Genomic DNA, 17,872 nt, shown 5'->3' on the forward strand with positions numbered 1-17,872 from the left:
GAATATTCTGCCGCTGATGAATATATCTAAACTCTGAGCTAAAAACAATACTTTTTTTAAACAATTTGCTCACTTTTCTGTCCTGTCAGTTTGTTGTATTTTGTATTTCTCACTTTTCAAAATACAACAAACTGACAGGACAGAAAAGTGAGCAAATTGTTTAAAAAAAGTATTGTTTTTAGCTCAGAGAAGTGAGCATGCTAATAAACAGTTCATCCCTTTTCCTGCTCCATATGGGAGCTTATGTAAAGATTTGCTTGAAGATACAAAACTATACGTAATACTATTTTGTTTATTTGCTAAAATTCACAACGTTTACTGAGAAATTCCAGTTATGCACAAGAAGATGCAATTAAGATAATGAACTATCACACAGAGATCATCTCATTGCATCGAATCCCAGACAAACGTTTAGCTCCATGTCTAAAAATATGATGATCAGTTGACAGTGGGGACCAGTTTGAATCGAGTTGACAAAGGATAATCAGTTCTCAATGTTTAGGTTACTTTATGAAAGTTTCACTAAAATTCATTTAGTGGTACAAGAGATATTTTGCTAACAGACAAACAGTTACATTGTGTAGTAAACGGCACTCTTTTTTAGAACTGATTTTGCMCAATCAGTCAAGTGTGTGTTGGGAATGACTCTCAGCTGCCACCACATCAAACTTTMGAGCGATATCTGTCAGACTGACTGAGTTGCAGCCATGTTTTGTTTTTGACCAGGTTGCTTAGCTGTGGCAGCCATCTTAAATGTGGTTGACTACAAAAAATAATAAGTTGTTGACTAACAAACAATTACTTTCCGACAGTCTCATTAAGATCAGCCTCCTGGCGGGCAATAACCAATCTGTCATWCACAAAAAAATCTGTTATAAAGTATTGTTTCTGTAAGAATCACAGCCGATTTTTGCCTCTTTTCTTTGTCCATATGAACATTCTTGCTAGCTCTGGTAGTCTGTGTCCAGTCCAGTGTGATTGCTTCTACAAAAACGTATCAGGTGTTGAGAATAAATTGATTTCATTGAGAAACTATGCGGCCCTGGACACTCAAAAGAACTACAAAATTATGCAGGGTGGAAGTAGAAACGCTCCCCTGACAGTGTGTGTTGTTGTTTCCATCTCCCTCCCAGGACATTGATCCAGATCCAAATCCAGACCCAGATTTGATTCTGGYGTCTCGTTTTTCTCCTTGAGTCCCAGTTTGAACTTCACCTTGAGTGTGGCAGCTGATTTAATGACATGTTGACACAGCCCCTACTGAATAAGTCATCCAACCTCTGCTTACACACCCACAAGTCTCATCTATTTTTTAGCCAAGGTGATTTCTTCCTCTCTGCCTGTCTGTCCACGTCTCCCTGTCTCTGTTTGTCTTTATTCCTGTATGTTTTAGAACATAATCTGGTCTTTTTATTGTCATTTACTTTGCAGCCCTAATAGATTGATTTTATTGAGTTGTGATTGTGGCTGCTTGGGGTAAAGTGGTTTGGATCCATCTCACAATAGGAGGGAAAAYAACAGARTTTAGACTTTGCCTTTAAAAAACAGGATCTGCATCTTCAGTAGACATTGCYGACAGCTCTAAAACTACTCCAAACAATTGTCAGAACAGTTTGCTTTGCGTTTATAATCTCTTCATGAGTAGCAGAGTTTATCATCTGCAGCACGGCTTGGATACAAAATATTAGACCTTTTTTTTAAACTGTGCCATCTGAGAATTAATGACATTACGATCAAACCGTCCGAGTTTCTCCCGAGACAAGCTTTAGCTTTGAACTGCTCAATGATTGATGGGTGAGATGAAAGTGAATGTAGGTCACCGTTGCTGAGGGTCGGTGGAAGCAGCATAAATCAGACAGAGATGATTACCAGATATCATGGCAGATAATGGCCCAACCAGAGCCATTACAGGTAAATCTAACGGTTAAAGCTCAACAATCTGCCACTAAAAACTGGACTGTATTTTGCTTTTTACAGATAATTTGACATTGGTGCTTTTGAACACGAGGTGATTCCTGATTTGAGGTCAGATGGAGTGTACTGGGCTTCAAACAGCAGATACAGATTTAAAATCCAGAWAAATTAGAGCTCACTTAAGTGAGGCGGACAGAAAGTGTAATCTCTCTGTGAACCTTTTTTTTAACCACAGACTGAACGTGGACACACTAGAAAGAGAAATCCCCGCTGCATACACTTKTATTCAGCACACAGGATCTGATTTGTTGTCAGTTGTTGTTTAAGAGAGAAGTGCTCTGGATGTCTGCTCCGTGACTCCTGTCTCCTCATTAAGCGAGTTTACTCCACATTTCCTCTGACAGAATGAGGAGCCAATACAAAAAAAGACCTAACATTCCTTGAAGAAATACCAGAGTTTTAAACTAAGATCATTCTATGCTCAGAAATGAAGTCGTTTAGCTGTTTCAGTCAAACCTTATAAATGATGTCATATACAGTCTCGTSTTACGTAGATTGTGAGATCTCACAAATTGTGTTGTTGTATGTGTTGATACTGACTCTGAGCCACTGTACCACACCTAATTTCATCTGTAAAAAGTGTTTTTGCCTTTTCTGAGATCAGTTAATTCAGGGTTGGCCCGTTGTAAAGGTGATAGAGGCAAATGCTAAGGATGCTATCTGTGTAGGGGCAAATGGGAGATGGAAAAAAAACATTTTATAACTTTTTATCAGAGTATTGTTGATTTATATAGAATAATCACTGGTTACTCAGATTCATGAAGGTAACGTTCTGTGGGTTTCTGAGTCTGCTTTGTCACTACATGAGGTACAGAGGATAGTTCGTGATAAAAGTATCATTTGATGCAATCAAGACTAACTACTGGTGCTCAGTGTGTAAATAGAAAACAAAATAAGGATGCTGAAAGTTTGGGTTCTGATCTCAGATAAAGTTCAGGTTAAAGTCTGGTTTTCAGTGTTCTACCTTCATAAAATACTGATTTTATGTTGTTTTATTAATCCCAAGAATTTAGTAAAATGCCCCTCAAATGGCTGGAAAATGCAGAGTTTTGAGTAGATCTTTTACTCAATTTTCAATGGGTGTAAATGCCTGGACCTCCCCTAGAACTGCCTTGTTCCACAGCTGCTAATTAACATTTAACATTGCTGTCAGTAGACGTTAGCAGGTATGAAGTAGACATCTGTTTCAAATTAATTATATATTTTAATTGGATAACCTAGTTTATAAAGATAAAAAATATTATCAAAGACAAAACTGTCTAATTTGGTGTGAATGTATCTAAATTGGCAGTGAGATTTAGAAAACTGTATGGGGGAGGGGGGACTGTGCCACCTGAAATCTTGCCAGCCCTGAATGAACTGTGGAGGCCATCTTGAATTGGAGTAACTTCAAAGTCAATCAGTTGTAATGGTATGCACAATGATTGCTTCATAGAAGTTTCAATTTCTATCCAGTGGTTCATGAGATATTTTGCTAACAAACAAACACAACTGACTTCAACAGTTGTTTGCAATGTTTTGATCTTGCACAATCAGTCAGTGCTCAAAATGTGTTGGGAGTGACTCAGTTCCTACCACACCAAATTTTAGCTCAAAATGTGTAAAACTGACTGAGTTATAAACATTTCTGTGTTTGAGAAAATTGTTTCGCTGTGCCGGCCGTTTTGAGTGAGGCTGACACAAAAAGTAGACAGTTATGTATAAACCTAGTGCTTTTTTTCTGAGAGTTTCATTAAAATTTGTCCGGTGATTCATGAGATATTTTTGCTAACAGACAAACATGCACACTGAAACGCTGGCAAAAACATTGTTGCCGCTTCGCCTTCAGCTCAAGCAATAATAATAATGAAGCTGAAGTATCAAGTGAAAGTGAAAATTAAACATAAAAAAAATCACATTCAAGCAAATGCAGCTTAAATGCRTTTGGAGTCCCTGAGCATGAAAATGAAAATAAGCTTTAAATTTTTTAATCTAGTAGGTAAAAGTGCAAATAATCCATTTTGATGGACATTTATAGATACAGCCTTTTCTAAAATATTGAACCAGCGTGCTCAAATATTGATATAAAAGGTCAGTTTTGAGGCAGCGTGTATTTTTTGGTTGGTTTTTCTCTAAATGGAATAAAAAGTGACACAGAAACTAAATCACGTTTGCTGCTTGTTTTAGCCAATATCCATACATAATTCTATYACAGAACATTGTTGTGCACCGTGAAACATTTATGATGATATAACATCTATATTGCATTACCACTTGCCCCAGATTTCGGCTGTATTTTTGACACACATGTAAGTCTCTTTTTCCTTTTGCAAGAAAAAAAAAGCTCAGCTGAAATTCCTCTCTGAAAAAAAATAGTTTCAACCTTTAGTCTTCCTATAAAATTACTTACAGCAGGTTTGATTCAATCTATAGATCTAATGCAGACTCAACAAAAACTCGCAGCCGAAGGGACCTCTTGGTTCTCTGTGTACGTGAAAGAAAACGACAGAAGGAAATTGAGACGGGAGCCAGGCCATCAATACAGCAGTAAGACACAAATAAAAAAGGCTCAGACAGGGGAGAATTGGGGAGCAGATGGAGTGGGGGGAAAGATGGGAAAATCATATGAGTGGTTTCAGAAAAGGAGTGAGGGCAAAAAGAAGAGCTAAAGCGGGGTGTCAAAAGACAGAGGAGAAAGTTCTGTATCGACCCAGAGAGGACAGCAGGTGATGGACGGATAATGACTGAGGGAGGAGCTTCCCTGACCCCTCCTGACCTCGCCCCCCTGCATCCAGCTGCTGGGAAGAGGCTGCATCAGAGGAGGCCCTATAATGTGATGGGATATCCTGCCGCCTGCCTGCATGCTCACCCCTCTTCCTCCGCCGCTGCTTTCTGCTCTCGCCGTTTCACAGTCACCTCTGCACCGAGGCACACTCACGTAGTGACGCACATGGATGGACACGCACACACACACACGCACACCACGCGCAGGCGTTCACACATGCTGACAGCCACAAACTCACACTCACATAAACACACCTCCAGTTGACTCAACACTGGCATCCGAGGAGGCTTTGACTCAGGTCAACGCAGAAACGAAGGACAGCGCTGTAACCGTAGAAGAGAGGACACGAAGCTGGACGCAGAAAGCCTGGCAGAGGTGGTACAAGGAAAAACAATATTATCATGCAGTGCAGTGATGTTTGGTTTGCTGAGAACAAACAAAGCCCGGTATCGCTTTCAGGGACAGTTTTACGCACGAACAGCCGAATAAAAACTCAGTTTTATTTTAGATCAGAACATTTGTCACTTTTTTTTACTTGTCAAACGCTAAATGGCCATCCTTCCATTTTCTATCACTTATTCGTGGACAGGTGGGGCAACAAGTCCAGAAGCACCCAGAAACACTCTCCAGCTCCTTCTTGAGCATACCAGAAGATCCCTCCAGCAAGTTCTGGGTCTGCCTCGGGCTCTCCACTGGAAAACCTCCAGAGGGCGACACACATAGGGCATTCYAATCCACCTCAGCTGAGGTATTCCAATACAGAACAGCAGCAGTTCTACTCTAAGTTCACCTCGAATGATGGACCTGATGGGCTTCATYCWCTCTATGGAGGAATCAGGTTGTATCTGTGATCTCTGACTTTCGATTATGATMGACACTTCATGACCGTAGACGAGTATTGGAACAAAGATGGMCCAGTAAACTGAGAGATTTGCCTTTTGGCTCGGCTCCTTCTTCACCAAACAGACCAGAGCTACGCTCTTGTTACTGTCAACGACGTGCCGATATGTCAGTCTATCTCCCCCGTCAACCTTACAAACACACATGAACAAGACTTCCTTCACTTGGACTCCCCTGTTTGAGGGAGACTCACGCCCGACCCAAAGGGTGCAGTCCACCATTCCTCCAGTCGAGACAATGCACAACTAGCCAGTGCCTTCAAATGAGTCATTGTATCAGTTGCCAGTATCCCTCGGTCCTGTCTTATATGCAAGATTCAGCAATTTGTGGTCATTTTTCAAACTTGCCAGGCTCCCAGCCGCCACCCCTCTACCCCCAACCGCCCACCACTCGCCCTCCCTCCATCATCACCCATGAAAACATCAAAGCAAGGCCACAGTGAAACTTCAAGCCCATTTTGGCATTGCCCGCCTACCTCCAGATCCAGTAATTACAGCTTATATACGAGACATCAACATTACAACTCGTCAAACCACTGTGTAATAACACCGCAAAAGCACTTCAAAGAGAGGCAACTCACATTTCAAGGGGAAAATAAAAACTCATGGATTATGCATCAGGAGGGACTGATTCAGCCTTGAAGAGCAGCTGGAGCTCCGTTCACGTTAACTGGAGTGAAACAAACAAACAACAAAAAAATAAAACTTGATAAACATTTATGTTGGTGAAATTTGAAAAGAAATTCTGCACCATAGTGTTACGACTGAGAGGGCCAGTGGTGAGTAGGRTTTTCACCAGTCTGTGTTTTGAATTAAGACGACTGCTTCTCGTGCAACAATAGGATTACGCAGCAGATGAGGGAGACTTAGATAGTGAGGTTAACTTGGTGCCTTGCAGCTTAGACAGTAATACCAGAACGTCACCAAAAACTGGYTATTTTACATGTTTCAATACTGCCCTCGTGTGTTGTATGTTTTATCTACATTTGTTCTCTTACAAATACAGTACTTCCCTCTGCAAATGAGATGAAAATATAACAAGGCTGCAGGCCAACAATCYAGAAAAAATTAAGGTTATGTCTAAAATTATGAATTTTAATAAGATAAATGGGGTCGTAGCAACAAAAGCACCATGATAGAACATGCAGTGGATATTTCTTTATAAGTTAACCAGTTTGTTCTCCTTGCTGTTACCACTTCGGGGGTCTCTCTCCATAGTGAGTCATCCTCCTCCACCTCACTCTGTCCCTGTCGTCACTCCAACTACTCCCATGTCCTCTCTAAGGACGTGTCTTTTTTCCTGGCAACTGCTTCTCTGACATCCTTCTACTAATATCTCATCTGTCCCTCTGGTYCGAGGCCAGCTATACGCTGGGGAAAGAGTGGGGCAGTGCCCCCTCAAACAAATGCTTTGCCCCCTCAAAAAAATTCTGCCGAAAAATGGACAAGTTTTCTCATCTCAAGGCCACACCTCTATTAAAATTTATTTTCATCCAATAAGATAAATTTTGTGTTGTTGGTTGTTAAAGCAAACATGAAGGATATTTTAAAAGATTTCTCTTTTTTTCTCATTTATTATCTATTTCTGAGGGATTTCCACGTTATTGTGGTCAGAGGGTTTGTGCATCTCAGTGACTCTAAGAGCTACACCAGCGTGAATGTTGTCTTCAGGTGGGACACAAGCTGGACAGGTCTAAGGACAGTGGTCTGACAAAGCTTAGTCCATTTCTTAGAGGGTGGACACAGCYAACAGTAACAACTCAATCCTATGAAGAAAACAGTTTTTAATAAAACAAACACACGTGACACCCCTTTAATATTTTTGCCCCTTCACATGAATTCCTAGAACTGGCCCTGCTCTGGACATGTYCAAACCGTTTCAGTCCCAGTCTGTCCTCTCTAACTTTATCTCCCAGTTGTTTAACTTGTGCCRTTCATTTATGCACAATCAGAAAGCATAAAAAAATAATGTACCACAACATGCTACACAACCATCATCTTTTACCTGCTTCTTCCTTTYAGGGTCACAAAGGTCACTGGTGCTCATATCCAGCAATAACTGTGCAAGGTGCAGGGTACACAGTGGACAGGTCGTAAGTCCATCACAGGGCCACAGAGACAAACAACCATTCAAACAAACAAAAATGAGAAATTTGTCAATTATTTGTTAATATGTGTGGATGAGCATCAGTTGTGACGTTTCCACTAACCAAATACTGCTTCATGTTCTGGACAAAGTATGTGAATTTATAACGGATTTTGAAGAATTATTTGTAATAATGGGATACTGTTCAGCCCTAATATAACTTTTAACTGTGTTGATCTACTAAACTGGTAGCTTAGAATGGAAGTAAATAATAATCACTGTAACTAAAATGTATTTAATACTATGTCTGCATCTATCTGTAAGTGTCATATTTTATTTGTGTAGCATTTTGTGGCTTTCACCCCTAGTGTGTGTGTGTGTGTTGGTGTTTGCACTAAAGAAGATGCTGCTGGCAAAATAACTCGTGCTTTACACAACAACACAGAAGAGTGATGTCTGAAACTTTTCCTGGTGTTATTTTAAGTCAGACCCACCAGCAGGGAGCTGAGAAGGTGAAACACAAAGGGACAGTTTTAATATAACAAACAGGAAGCTGTGCATGTGTGTGGACACGTGCAAACTTTGTCAGTTTTTACTTACGACACATATGGTCCATTTTACCGTCAGTAATGCACAGATATCTGTCACAACTGGAAAGCAGTTTGATAATTAATAGTTATGCTGGGAAGCAACATCTTTAAATATGCTGTGACCTACTTTCTAACCAGGAAGTCAACAGTTTTATAACCGTAATGCAGCTTTCCTCAGAGTCATTAATATGTCAGTTTTTTTTAATTAGTCATGAAGAGCGTCTGTCTCATTAATTTTAACACTGCTTGAGTTGAGCACCCAACTTGTCACCTGCTACCTAATTTAACATTGTTTTGACCATTACAGAGGAACACCATGTCTAGAAATACACTGAGCTGTTAGAGAAATTAGGATGATTTATTGCTTTTTCTGCTACGAAACTGTTGAATCACACCTATCTTTTAGAAAATTTAACAACCATTGTTTTCTTTCTTTTTATCAGGATTTTACTATTAATACTGCATGTTTTGCAGTAAATTTGAGATAAGCTGAATTATGGTCTGTTTTCAGATGGTAAATAAAAACAAGCTGAATTTCAGTGCATTGAACAACACTGACACCTTGTGGGCATTTGCAGAAAATGCAAGAACTTGAAACACCTCACTTCTTCACATTTTCAGCTCTTTAAAATCAGCTCTTTAATTAAGGAAAAGGTACAATAGGTACCAAACATGAAATTGGGTCATAAATGATGCATAAAAATAATTAGGATATAACTCAACAATATTACAAAGTTGGTCTGTCAATGAATATGATTTATTTATAGTCTTCCTGTTTTTTTTTTTCTTTTGTGATACAGTGAAACTCAAGAAGGTGTTACTTGTTTAATTCCTGGAGAGTAAAGCATGYTTCATGTAATTGTCTTAATTATTGTCCTAATGAGTTGTATTGCGTTTAAAAGTACTGCACATGATACAGTTTATTAGAATAATAAATTATTTGCAATTAATATTTTACGAATACAACCGCTATACTAACGCACAAACCACAAAATACCCAAGTAAATGTGAAATTGGTAGATATTCATAGAAAAGATCATTAGGGGGGAAATCACTGTTCAAAATATTATTTTAAGTCTGAATTTAAATTCAAATAATGTTTTTTTTTTTTGGGAGATGACCAAGATAAAACGAAAGCACTAAAACCAGCAAAATAGTTTCACTGCAGAAACTACAAACCAACAAAACGTTCTGTAGTTTTTGTTTAGTTTCTGTTTTTAAAAGATTTAACCTCGCATGCAGCGCGGCGGCCTAAACGCAACTACAAAGACCACAATGCATTGCGACGGTACGGTCCTTATCATGACACATCTTCAGCAGCAGAAGGAAAAGCTTCCTCTGAAGGAGCGTTGTATTTGTTAACCTTTGTGAGAGGGTGACTCATTCTCAGCAGTTTGGAAAGGAAACACTACTTCGCCTTGGCAGAGATAAATTACCTACCAATAAATGTGTTGTCATAAGTTATCAGAAGCTAGCTTTGAGGCTGAGCAGCTCGCAGAAAACGGAGCTTAACAAGCTACTAGCTAACAGTAGCTAACTGAGGAGACTGAAAACATCACGTCGGAGTGTTAAAGTCACCAAAAGCCAGTAACCGGTGATAATAACCGTTGACGGGATGTGACACGAAGGAACAAMACAAGGTAGGTAGCTAATTTACACGCTTGTGTCCTAAAAACAGTTTGACTAGCCGAACTTGACAGCTAAAGTTAGCGTCAATTCGAGTAATTGGAAACATGGTGCGTTTAGGTGTAAAATATCAGCTTTAAACCAGGGAGCACTTGATGCTATACGTGTTTTTGCAGCTTGTTGACAAATTGACATCCATCTATATGGCCTTAATATTTCATGTTTTTAATGTGCTAGCTTGTGAAACCTTATCACGTGAGTTGCCACTACACAGGAAATGGGCTACAAGTTAACCCTTGTTTCATTTACTCCAACAGCTGTAATAAAAACCTCTTTGGATTTCTGCTCCTCTGTTACTTATTGACTGTTTTAACATCAAAATGTCTTCTTTAATGCGCATGTAATTTTTGCATTAAAAGATATGCATTTACTCTCACGGTCTTTAGTTTCTTAGAAACTCTAAGAAAAGGAGGATTTGGCAAACAAAGACCTGTAAACTCTTACTAAGAAAAGAGGACTAACCGGGCTTTATGAATGTAGTGATGTGTATTCTGAACAGGTGTGACCTGCTTGGCTCTCTTACCCCTGTTTGACTTGAAAATGCACACCTGGTTTTGCTTGATTTGCTGCCATTTTAAAGAGATAAAATTCACTAAACTTWCATGCACTATTTACCAAAAGAACTATGAAATTCTGTGCAAAAGAAGTTGGTCTTTATAAACAGTTTTAGACTTTTTCATACTCTTGTACTAAACTATGGCAAGTTTGCAATCCACCAGTAAAAGAAAAGAACAACAACTATGACAGCAAAATGTGATTGTGTGTGCTTCCAAATAAAGAAAGTGGGCACTTGAGCAGTGGTCCTTAAAGTTGGCTGGTAAAGCCCCAGGTGAAGGTTCTTGAGATGATTTCCAGACCACAATTAAAATGTAAAACTGTGAGCTAGCATAGTTGTTTTGTTGGTCAGAAGCTGAAAATAGAACACAAAATGTGTCAACACTAGAAATAACTTATCTACTTCAGACAAACAGTATGTCACAGATATGTCTAGAAGAAACAAACCAACTTATCACAGATTACTTAGTTATGTGTCCAACTTTTACTGTTTTTGACATTTTACATGAACCTAACAAAAAAGTTAGAACAAGTTGTGTATTTGTTGCAGGATACCTAAACAAACTAAAGTCAGTTCTATGCTATGCTGTTCGTTATGTGTAGACAATGCTGGTTTATCCCTGGAGTCTTTTTGTACTGAAATGATTTATAGGTCAGGATTAAGTGACATAATAATGAAGCATTCCCCTGAAAACAGCCAGGCAYGAAACTTAAAAGGACTAACAAAGTAGCCAAATTCATGAGAAATCTTATTCAAAACCAAGATTGGGCAAAATATAAAAGAGATGATATCAGATTTTTGCAAAGTTCTATAGTCACGTGCAGACTTCTAACAATTCTCACTTCTGCAGATTATGTCATGTGCACAACATTAGATATCCCAGTATCCCATTGCATGTCCTACATTCACCTTTTCCCCTTGGGAAAATATTGTCTCAGCCTTTATTTATATCTATTCCTTCAGTTTCCATCAGTCCTGGGTCACTCCGACTTATAAACCTCCTGACCTGCTCGTCAGTAATCAAGCCAAGTGTATTAAAAAAAGCACTCTTTGGTAATGGGATGTGTTTTAAATAGCAGAAGTAGAAGCAATTYATTTGATCTACTATGCATTTAGTTATGTGTTTGCTTAAATAAAAAAGTTAAAAAACATTTAGGTAAAATATTTGTCACTTGTCTGCACACTGGGTTTATTTCAGTCAAGTTAATTTGTCAAGTTTGTATGACGTGTGTAAAAATCTGACGAGGATAAATAGTTATTTCTTGTCATTAYATTTTAGCCAGTCTCCTGCAACCTATCTGTAAGACTATTTTCATGTTATAGTGACAAAATTAACTTTCACGCAAATACTTAGTAGTACGATGGATTTTTTGCTCAGCGGTCTTGATTCTTGTTACCTATTCTGTGTTAAAATCTTTCTTTTTCTAAACAGCTAATCTGCAGGAATGTTGACGTGAATTAACAGCTCACAAACAATGAATTCATCCCTCCTTTGGTTTCCTGTGACTCTCCCCTGGAACGGGAGCGTTTTGTGACAAAAGAAAAGGTGGCAGAAACACACTTGGACTAACAGGAGTCATGAATCTCCATCAGGTCCTTACAGGGGCTGTCAACCCTGGGGACAACTGTTTCTCTGTTGGGAACATCCACAATGTGCCTTTCACGGTAAGACATTTCACTCCAAGCAATTTAGCTTTGGGGGAGGCACCTGAATAGATTTTTGTTCGCTGTATTGAGCTCCCCATGTAAAACCTATCTGTAGTAGGTCTATTTGCCCCAGTTCTGAAATTTAAAACAATCAAAACTACTTTTAAAAATCAGCGTTTTTGAGAGAAATGTTAGCTTCTTTGTGATTTCTGGTAGATTGTGAAGAACAACGCGATACTAAATTTTAATATTTATGAAGACTTGACCAGATGGTGAGAGTGGACACGTTTTACTTACAAGAATAAAATCTTTTATCTGCGTGTTGAGCACACGTCAATACACAATTTGTAATAAAAATAAATATTAGTCCCTTATGTCCCTTTGTGAATGAGCCTCAGTCACAGTGAATCACAGCTCATGTGAGAGTCTCTTTTTGAGAACTACAGGAATAGAGCAGATATTGTTTGCTGTTACTCCATACTTGTCATATGCTCACTTGTCTGATGCACTAGCTCCAGGACAAGTGGAGGTCAAAAGACTCTTCATGCAATTCTCTCTGGATGCTTCTCTTCATGTCATTGTCATCTCTCACCCCTTCTTGTTCTCTCTCGTGTCCTTTGATAGGCCTATGCATCAGGATGTGATGTAGTGATTTTGGGCAGTAACTTTGAACGGCTGCAGATCATCCCAGGGGCCAAACATGGTAACATCCAGGTGGGCTGTGTGAACTGCTCACCACAAGGTGGACAGGTAAGATTTCAGTGGTGCAGCCTGTATAGTTTTTGAACAAAATGCTTCTTATTTGCAGAAATGATTACAGGCTATTTGTTTAATATTTATTAGGTCAATAAAATTCCCCAAAATTTGCAAAAATACAACCTTGTAAGAAAAACTAAATTGCATTAAAATACTGAGTGTTATCTTGTTTTGTATCAGTCAGTGATACTTAAAGTATTTGCTATGGACAGTCATGTGCTGTGTGCAAACAATGCTGGATTCATTTAATACAATTGTGGCTTTGTTGATTGCCAGAAAATTTCTTGGTTTGTATTTCCACAGTTTTTAATTATTAAAAAATAAGGCATTTCTTTGCTTGTTTCAGTATTTAAATACAGCTTTAAAGTTTTTCTTTCGTTGTATCACTTAAGAAAAAACTATTCTTTGGCTGGAACAAAAGAGTAAACTTTTTTTTAGACTAATTTAGGTTTTAGAACAAAACAAATTACAAATCGTGAAAATAAATTATTAGTTTATTAGAGGTTAAACGTGGGAGTACAACAAAGTACCCAAAGCTATCTGTCTTTCATTATTGCTACAGTCATAGTTTCACAGTTCCTGTTTGTGAAACAATGACCTGTGGTCAAATGAGAAGGAGAAATCCAGAATGGCAACATCTGCATAAATTTTAAAATAAGAATACTAAAGGCAGAAATCATTAGCAGCCTGGATTTATCTTGTAATTATGCAAACACCAGGACAGGCCTAATGTGGTTTAATAAAATCAAAGTGATCAGGCACTTTTAAACTGCTCCCCTCGTGACGTTTAATCCCATTCTCTTGGGTCAAAAGTTCCCACATCAGCCTGCAGCTCAACTAGCCTTTGTTTAAGAACTCTAAGCTGGTGTGTTTGCCGTCTACACCTAGTTACTCACTGTCTGTAGTAATATTTGCAATAGTATAAATTTACATAGTGCACCTTGTTCTTATTTGTTGAACCTTAAAGGCATATTAGACAACACTTAACTGTTGATTTTTAATGGGTTTTCTGAATTTATTTTTTCAACAAATACCTCCATTAATTTTTAGACTTTCCTGAAATGTTTTACATCAGATCTCATTTTTCTTGTTTGATTAGAAAAATAAATAAACTGGATAAATAGAGATGAAAACTTCATTTTGTATAACTTATTTTTTGTGCTTCTCAGAAAAGACCAGTGTTGCCCGTTTTACATGGTGCTTGATTTTCAGCATTCTTAAGTTCCTTTCAAGCCTAAAATACATTGCATCTGACTTTCTGCTGGAATTTGATTAAATGATTTAAATTTAAATCACCATGGTTGAGCCTAAACAAAGAGCATGCTTCTTTTTTCACATTTTTTTAAAGGTTTGTCCACCTAGAATGATTTCCATGTGACTGTGCTTGGGCACGTGAACCGTTAACACATCATTTGTGCACAATCACTTAGCATGCTTGTAATTCACTCATTCACTGTTTTCTCTGCCTGTCAGCTTATTATTGACCTCATCAAAAGTACTATTTGTATTTACTGTCGTAATACAGTTTTTCTTGATTGCTGTCATGCAGCAGTCAACTCAAACTTCACATTCTTTAAAACTGTGAACTCACAGGCCTAAACAGTGGCACTGATGGTCAAAGTGACACATTTTGTTTGCAAAAGGCTCTAACTGAGCCAAAACACTTGAAACAAAAACAAATATTGCCTTCAAACAACAAGTTAATGAGCTAATCCAATCAGTTATTACGTAATGGACAACAACATACAGCACTCAGTGCACCATTGCTTGTCTTTGTAGCTTGTTACATTGTTTTCCTGCAATTTATCTTTCTACATAGGCTGGGTCAAAATTTCCTTCTTGCAAATCTAGAATCAGCAGTGCTTTGATGCAAATTTTATTGATTCCATTACTTTTTTTTATTTGGGCTAAAACTGCAAATATTACAAAAAATACTGTAAATGTAAACTAAACTAAAATCTATCTGAGAATAAGAAATTACAGTACATAACATTTGCCAAAATTTCTTCTGAAACTTGAGCCTTTCCAACTCTCAGCCCACACAGACTCCTCTTCTGAACCCTCGACCTCTTACTTTCTCTTCTGCCTTGGACCTCCTCCATCCATGCTGGTAAAGAACAACATAGACCTTTTAAGGTCTGCAGACTTGTTTCTACGTGAAGATGTTTGTGAAGGAGTGTCAYACAGGTGCTTCAGTGATTTCATACTGACCTAAGTAGTTTCTGATAGTTAGGAACAGATGGTTTCTGTTTGGTTACAAGAGATAAAACAGTGGAGTTTGGACTACTTGAATGACATCTGTGTTAAATGCTTTGCAAAATGTTGGAGAAAATGTGTCAATCCAGTGAGAAAGAATCAAGAAAACCTGGAATATCAGCCATTTGCTCTATTTTATGACTGAGGCACTCATGGAAAGCCATTAAGCATTTACCTTAAATTAATTCAGAAATATGAATTGTACAACAGTAGACAGAATATGGTGTGGCAACCCGAAGTTGCACATCCTTGGTTTGATTGATTTCACCTGTTTTTTTTTTTAAATTTTTTATTTTACATGTCCTGGTGTACAGTAAAATTTAACTAATTCTAAACCATTTATAAATATAAAACAGTTAAAGCTCAGTCGGGTCCAAAATATCCTATTTGTCAGGAGGGATACCTGGCTGGCGCCCAACTTAAAATTAATCAAATTAATAACAATAAAACAGCAAATAAACYGGTACCGTTACAATGGTTCATTAGGAACATGAATGTTACAGGTTAAAAATATAATTTGGTTTGATGACCATATTTTATGTAAATCTACCACTAAGAATTGGCATGCTCATACAGTGAGTTGTGTAATTCTCTCAAATATATTTATGGACAGAAAACATTTCCCCAAATGTATTTTAAAATCTAGTGTGTTCAATTTGAATGGACCTATTTTTTTATTGTATTTATTTATTATTTTATTTATTTATTATTTTTATTACGTATAATATATGACATGGTTTGTACACATGGTTTCAGTTTTATGTTTTCCTTGTAAAAAAAAAACTAATATTTATTATTTTCATTTTTTTTCCTAACAGATTGCAGCTTCCTATGGAAGCATAGTTTGTGTTTTTGAGCCTGTTCAGCAGACATATCAAAAGGACACATCATTATCTGTAAGTATTTTTTTTCTTTCAATCACTGTTCAGTTATATTTGTTCTCAGGTTAATCAGAAAACAAAGCATTGTCTCATTAATTAAGTTTTAAGAGTTACATTCATAAGAATTTACCAGAAAAGAGCAAACAAAATGCCTCAGACTTCAGTTATCAATAATTATTTTCATTTGTTATTTATTCATCCTTTTTGTGAGCGAATATGTTTGCAAAGCTGAGCAGCCCTCTGTTATTAGGGAAAGACAGCCTTATTAATGGTCTATACATTGACATTTTGAACACAGTCAGTGTCTGTAATTACTGAAGATTATCTGTAACATTGTTTCCCTGTGGCCTGATCACATGTGACTTATGTGGAATCAACTGTTGGCTCTTGTGCAATTTGCTGTTTGTAATCTACTGGTAAAAGTTGARCAAAGAAACCAACTAATATGAAAAAGATTCTTAAGGTTATGCTTTAAATGTCCTAATCCTATTTTTACAGAAATCAAACTATCAGTGGCAGAAGACTGGTCAGTTTGTTTTACAGTCTATGGTACGAAACTTGGCCTGGCACCCCACAGGTACATAACACTGTGTGTGTGACTGTTTATTCTAGTTTATTAATCTGTTGTGAATAGATTTATTTTTTAACAAATATGAAAGAGTGATTGTGTGTGTGTGTGTGTGTGTCTGCAGGCAGCACTTTGTTAACAGGCTCCAGCAGCCTCCAGTTGTGGTCTAATGCTGATGGGAAAGATGAAGCTGAAGGAAGAGAGCAGCAGACAGAAAAACCCAAACAAAGCAGTCATCCTACCTGGAGGTGTATCTGGCAGAGCAAGTACGAAATGAAAATCCCTAAGATGATGATAAATTGTGTTTTTATTATTTTTTCTTAGAAACTATTTTTAAATATTTCATGTTTTCTCTCTTTAGGACTGCATCTGCAGTTAGTTTTATGAAGTTTTCTCCTGACGGGGAATTTTTTGCCACTGCTGGGAAGGTGAGTGACTTTTACAAAGACCTTCCTTAAACCTATATWTTTTTTTTTTAAGGACAAGTCAATAGCTTTAACTTAGAATAGCAAAGCTTCCAACATATAATCTATATTTCTGTTTCTGCTACTGCTTTTCAGGATGACTGCCTGGTGAAGGTCTGGTACAGCACCAACAAGTGGAAGTCATGCATCGCCAGACTGTTCAYGCCTCCAGATGCCAGCGCAAATTTACAGGGAGAGCTGGCCTTTTCCTTCGTCTACCTGGCCCATCCTCGCTCAGTCACTGGTTTCTCTTGGAGGAAGACGAGCAAATACATGCCACGGTATGAATACGGTCACACCGTCAATTCTATGGCCATAAATAACTTTACAACTTAACAGTAACACAACTCAACTTGAACGGTGACATTCTTTTAGCTTAGCTTGTTTTTCTTTAGCCCTGTTGGACAGGAATGAGGGATGGGTATCATTAAGATTTTATCAATACTACTAATCCTATCCATTTCGCTTATCAGTCTGGTATTTAATATACTCTTATCGATGCTTTTCTGTGGAAATAAAACCAGTATAAACTTCTTTGCTTTGCATTTCTTCTGGAACAATTTAGAGCACACCATTGAAAAACACTTTGCCACATATCTAATGTTTTTCAAAACAACCTCAGTCTGGATTCTTATGTCACATTTCATCTGACCCTTACATCAGTGAGGTGAGCGTATCGATCCAATAATAATAATAATAATAATAATAATAATAACACTAACCTTGAGTCATGCAGTCGTAACGT

At 37.7% G+C, this 17,872-nt stretch overlaps 1 protein-coding gene across 3 annotated transcripts in view; it reads left to right on the plus strand.

Moving 5' to 3' along the window:
* Positions 1 to 9,609: 9,609 nt before the first annotated feature.
* dmxl1 (Dmx like 1) overlaps positions 9,610 to 17,872 on the plus strand; it is a gene marked incomplete in the record, with an annotated part of 63,015 nt that continues 54,752 nt past the window's right edge. For all 3 annotated transcript variants that reach the window (XM_014002623.1, XM_014002625.1, XM_014002624.1), the window contains 8 exon segments: positions 9,610 to 9,953; positions 11,988 to 12,220; positions 12,827 to 12,952; positions 16,033 to 16,110; positions 16,594 to 16,672; positions 16,788 to 16,929; positions 17,025 to 17,091; positions 17,224 to 17,408. In XM_014002623.1, coding sequence (XP_013858077.1) covers positions 12,134 to 12,220; positions 12,827 to 12,952; positions 16,033 to 16,110; positions 16,594 to 16,672; positions 16,788 to 16,929; positions 17,025 to 17,091; positions 17,224 to 17,408 — 764 coding nt within the window.

Source organism: Austrofundulus limnaeus, unplaced genomic scaffold (assembly GCF_001266775.1).
Source record: "Austrofundulus limnaeus strain Quisiro unplaced genomic scaffold, Austrofundulus_limnaeus-1.0 Scaffold14, whole genome shotgun sequence".
NCBI classification, from domain to species: Eukaryota; Metazoa; Chordata; class Actinopteri; order Cyprinodontiformes; family Rivulidae; genus Austrofundulus; species Austrofundulus limnaeus.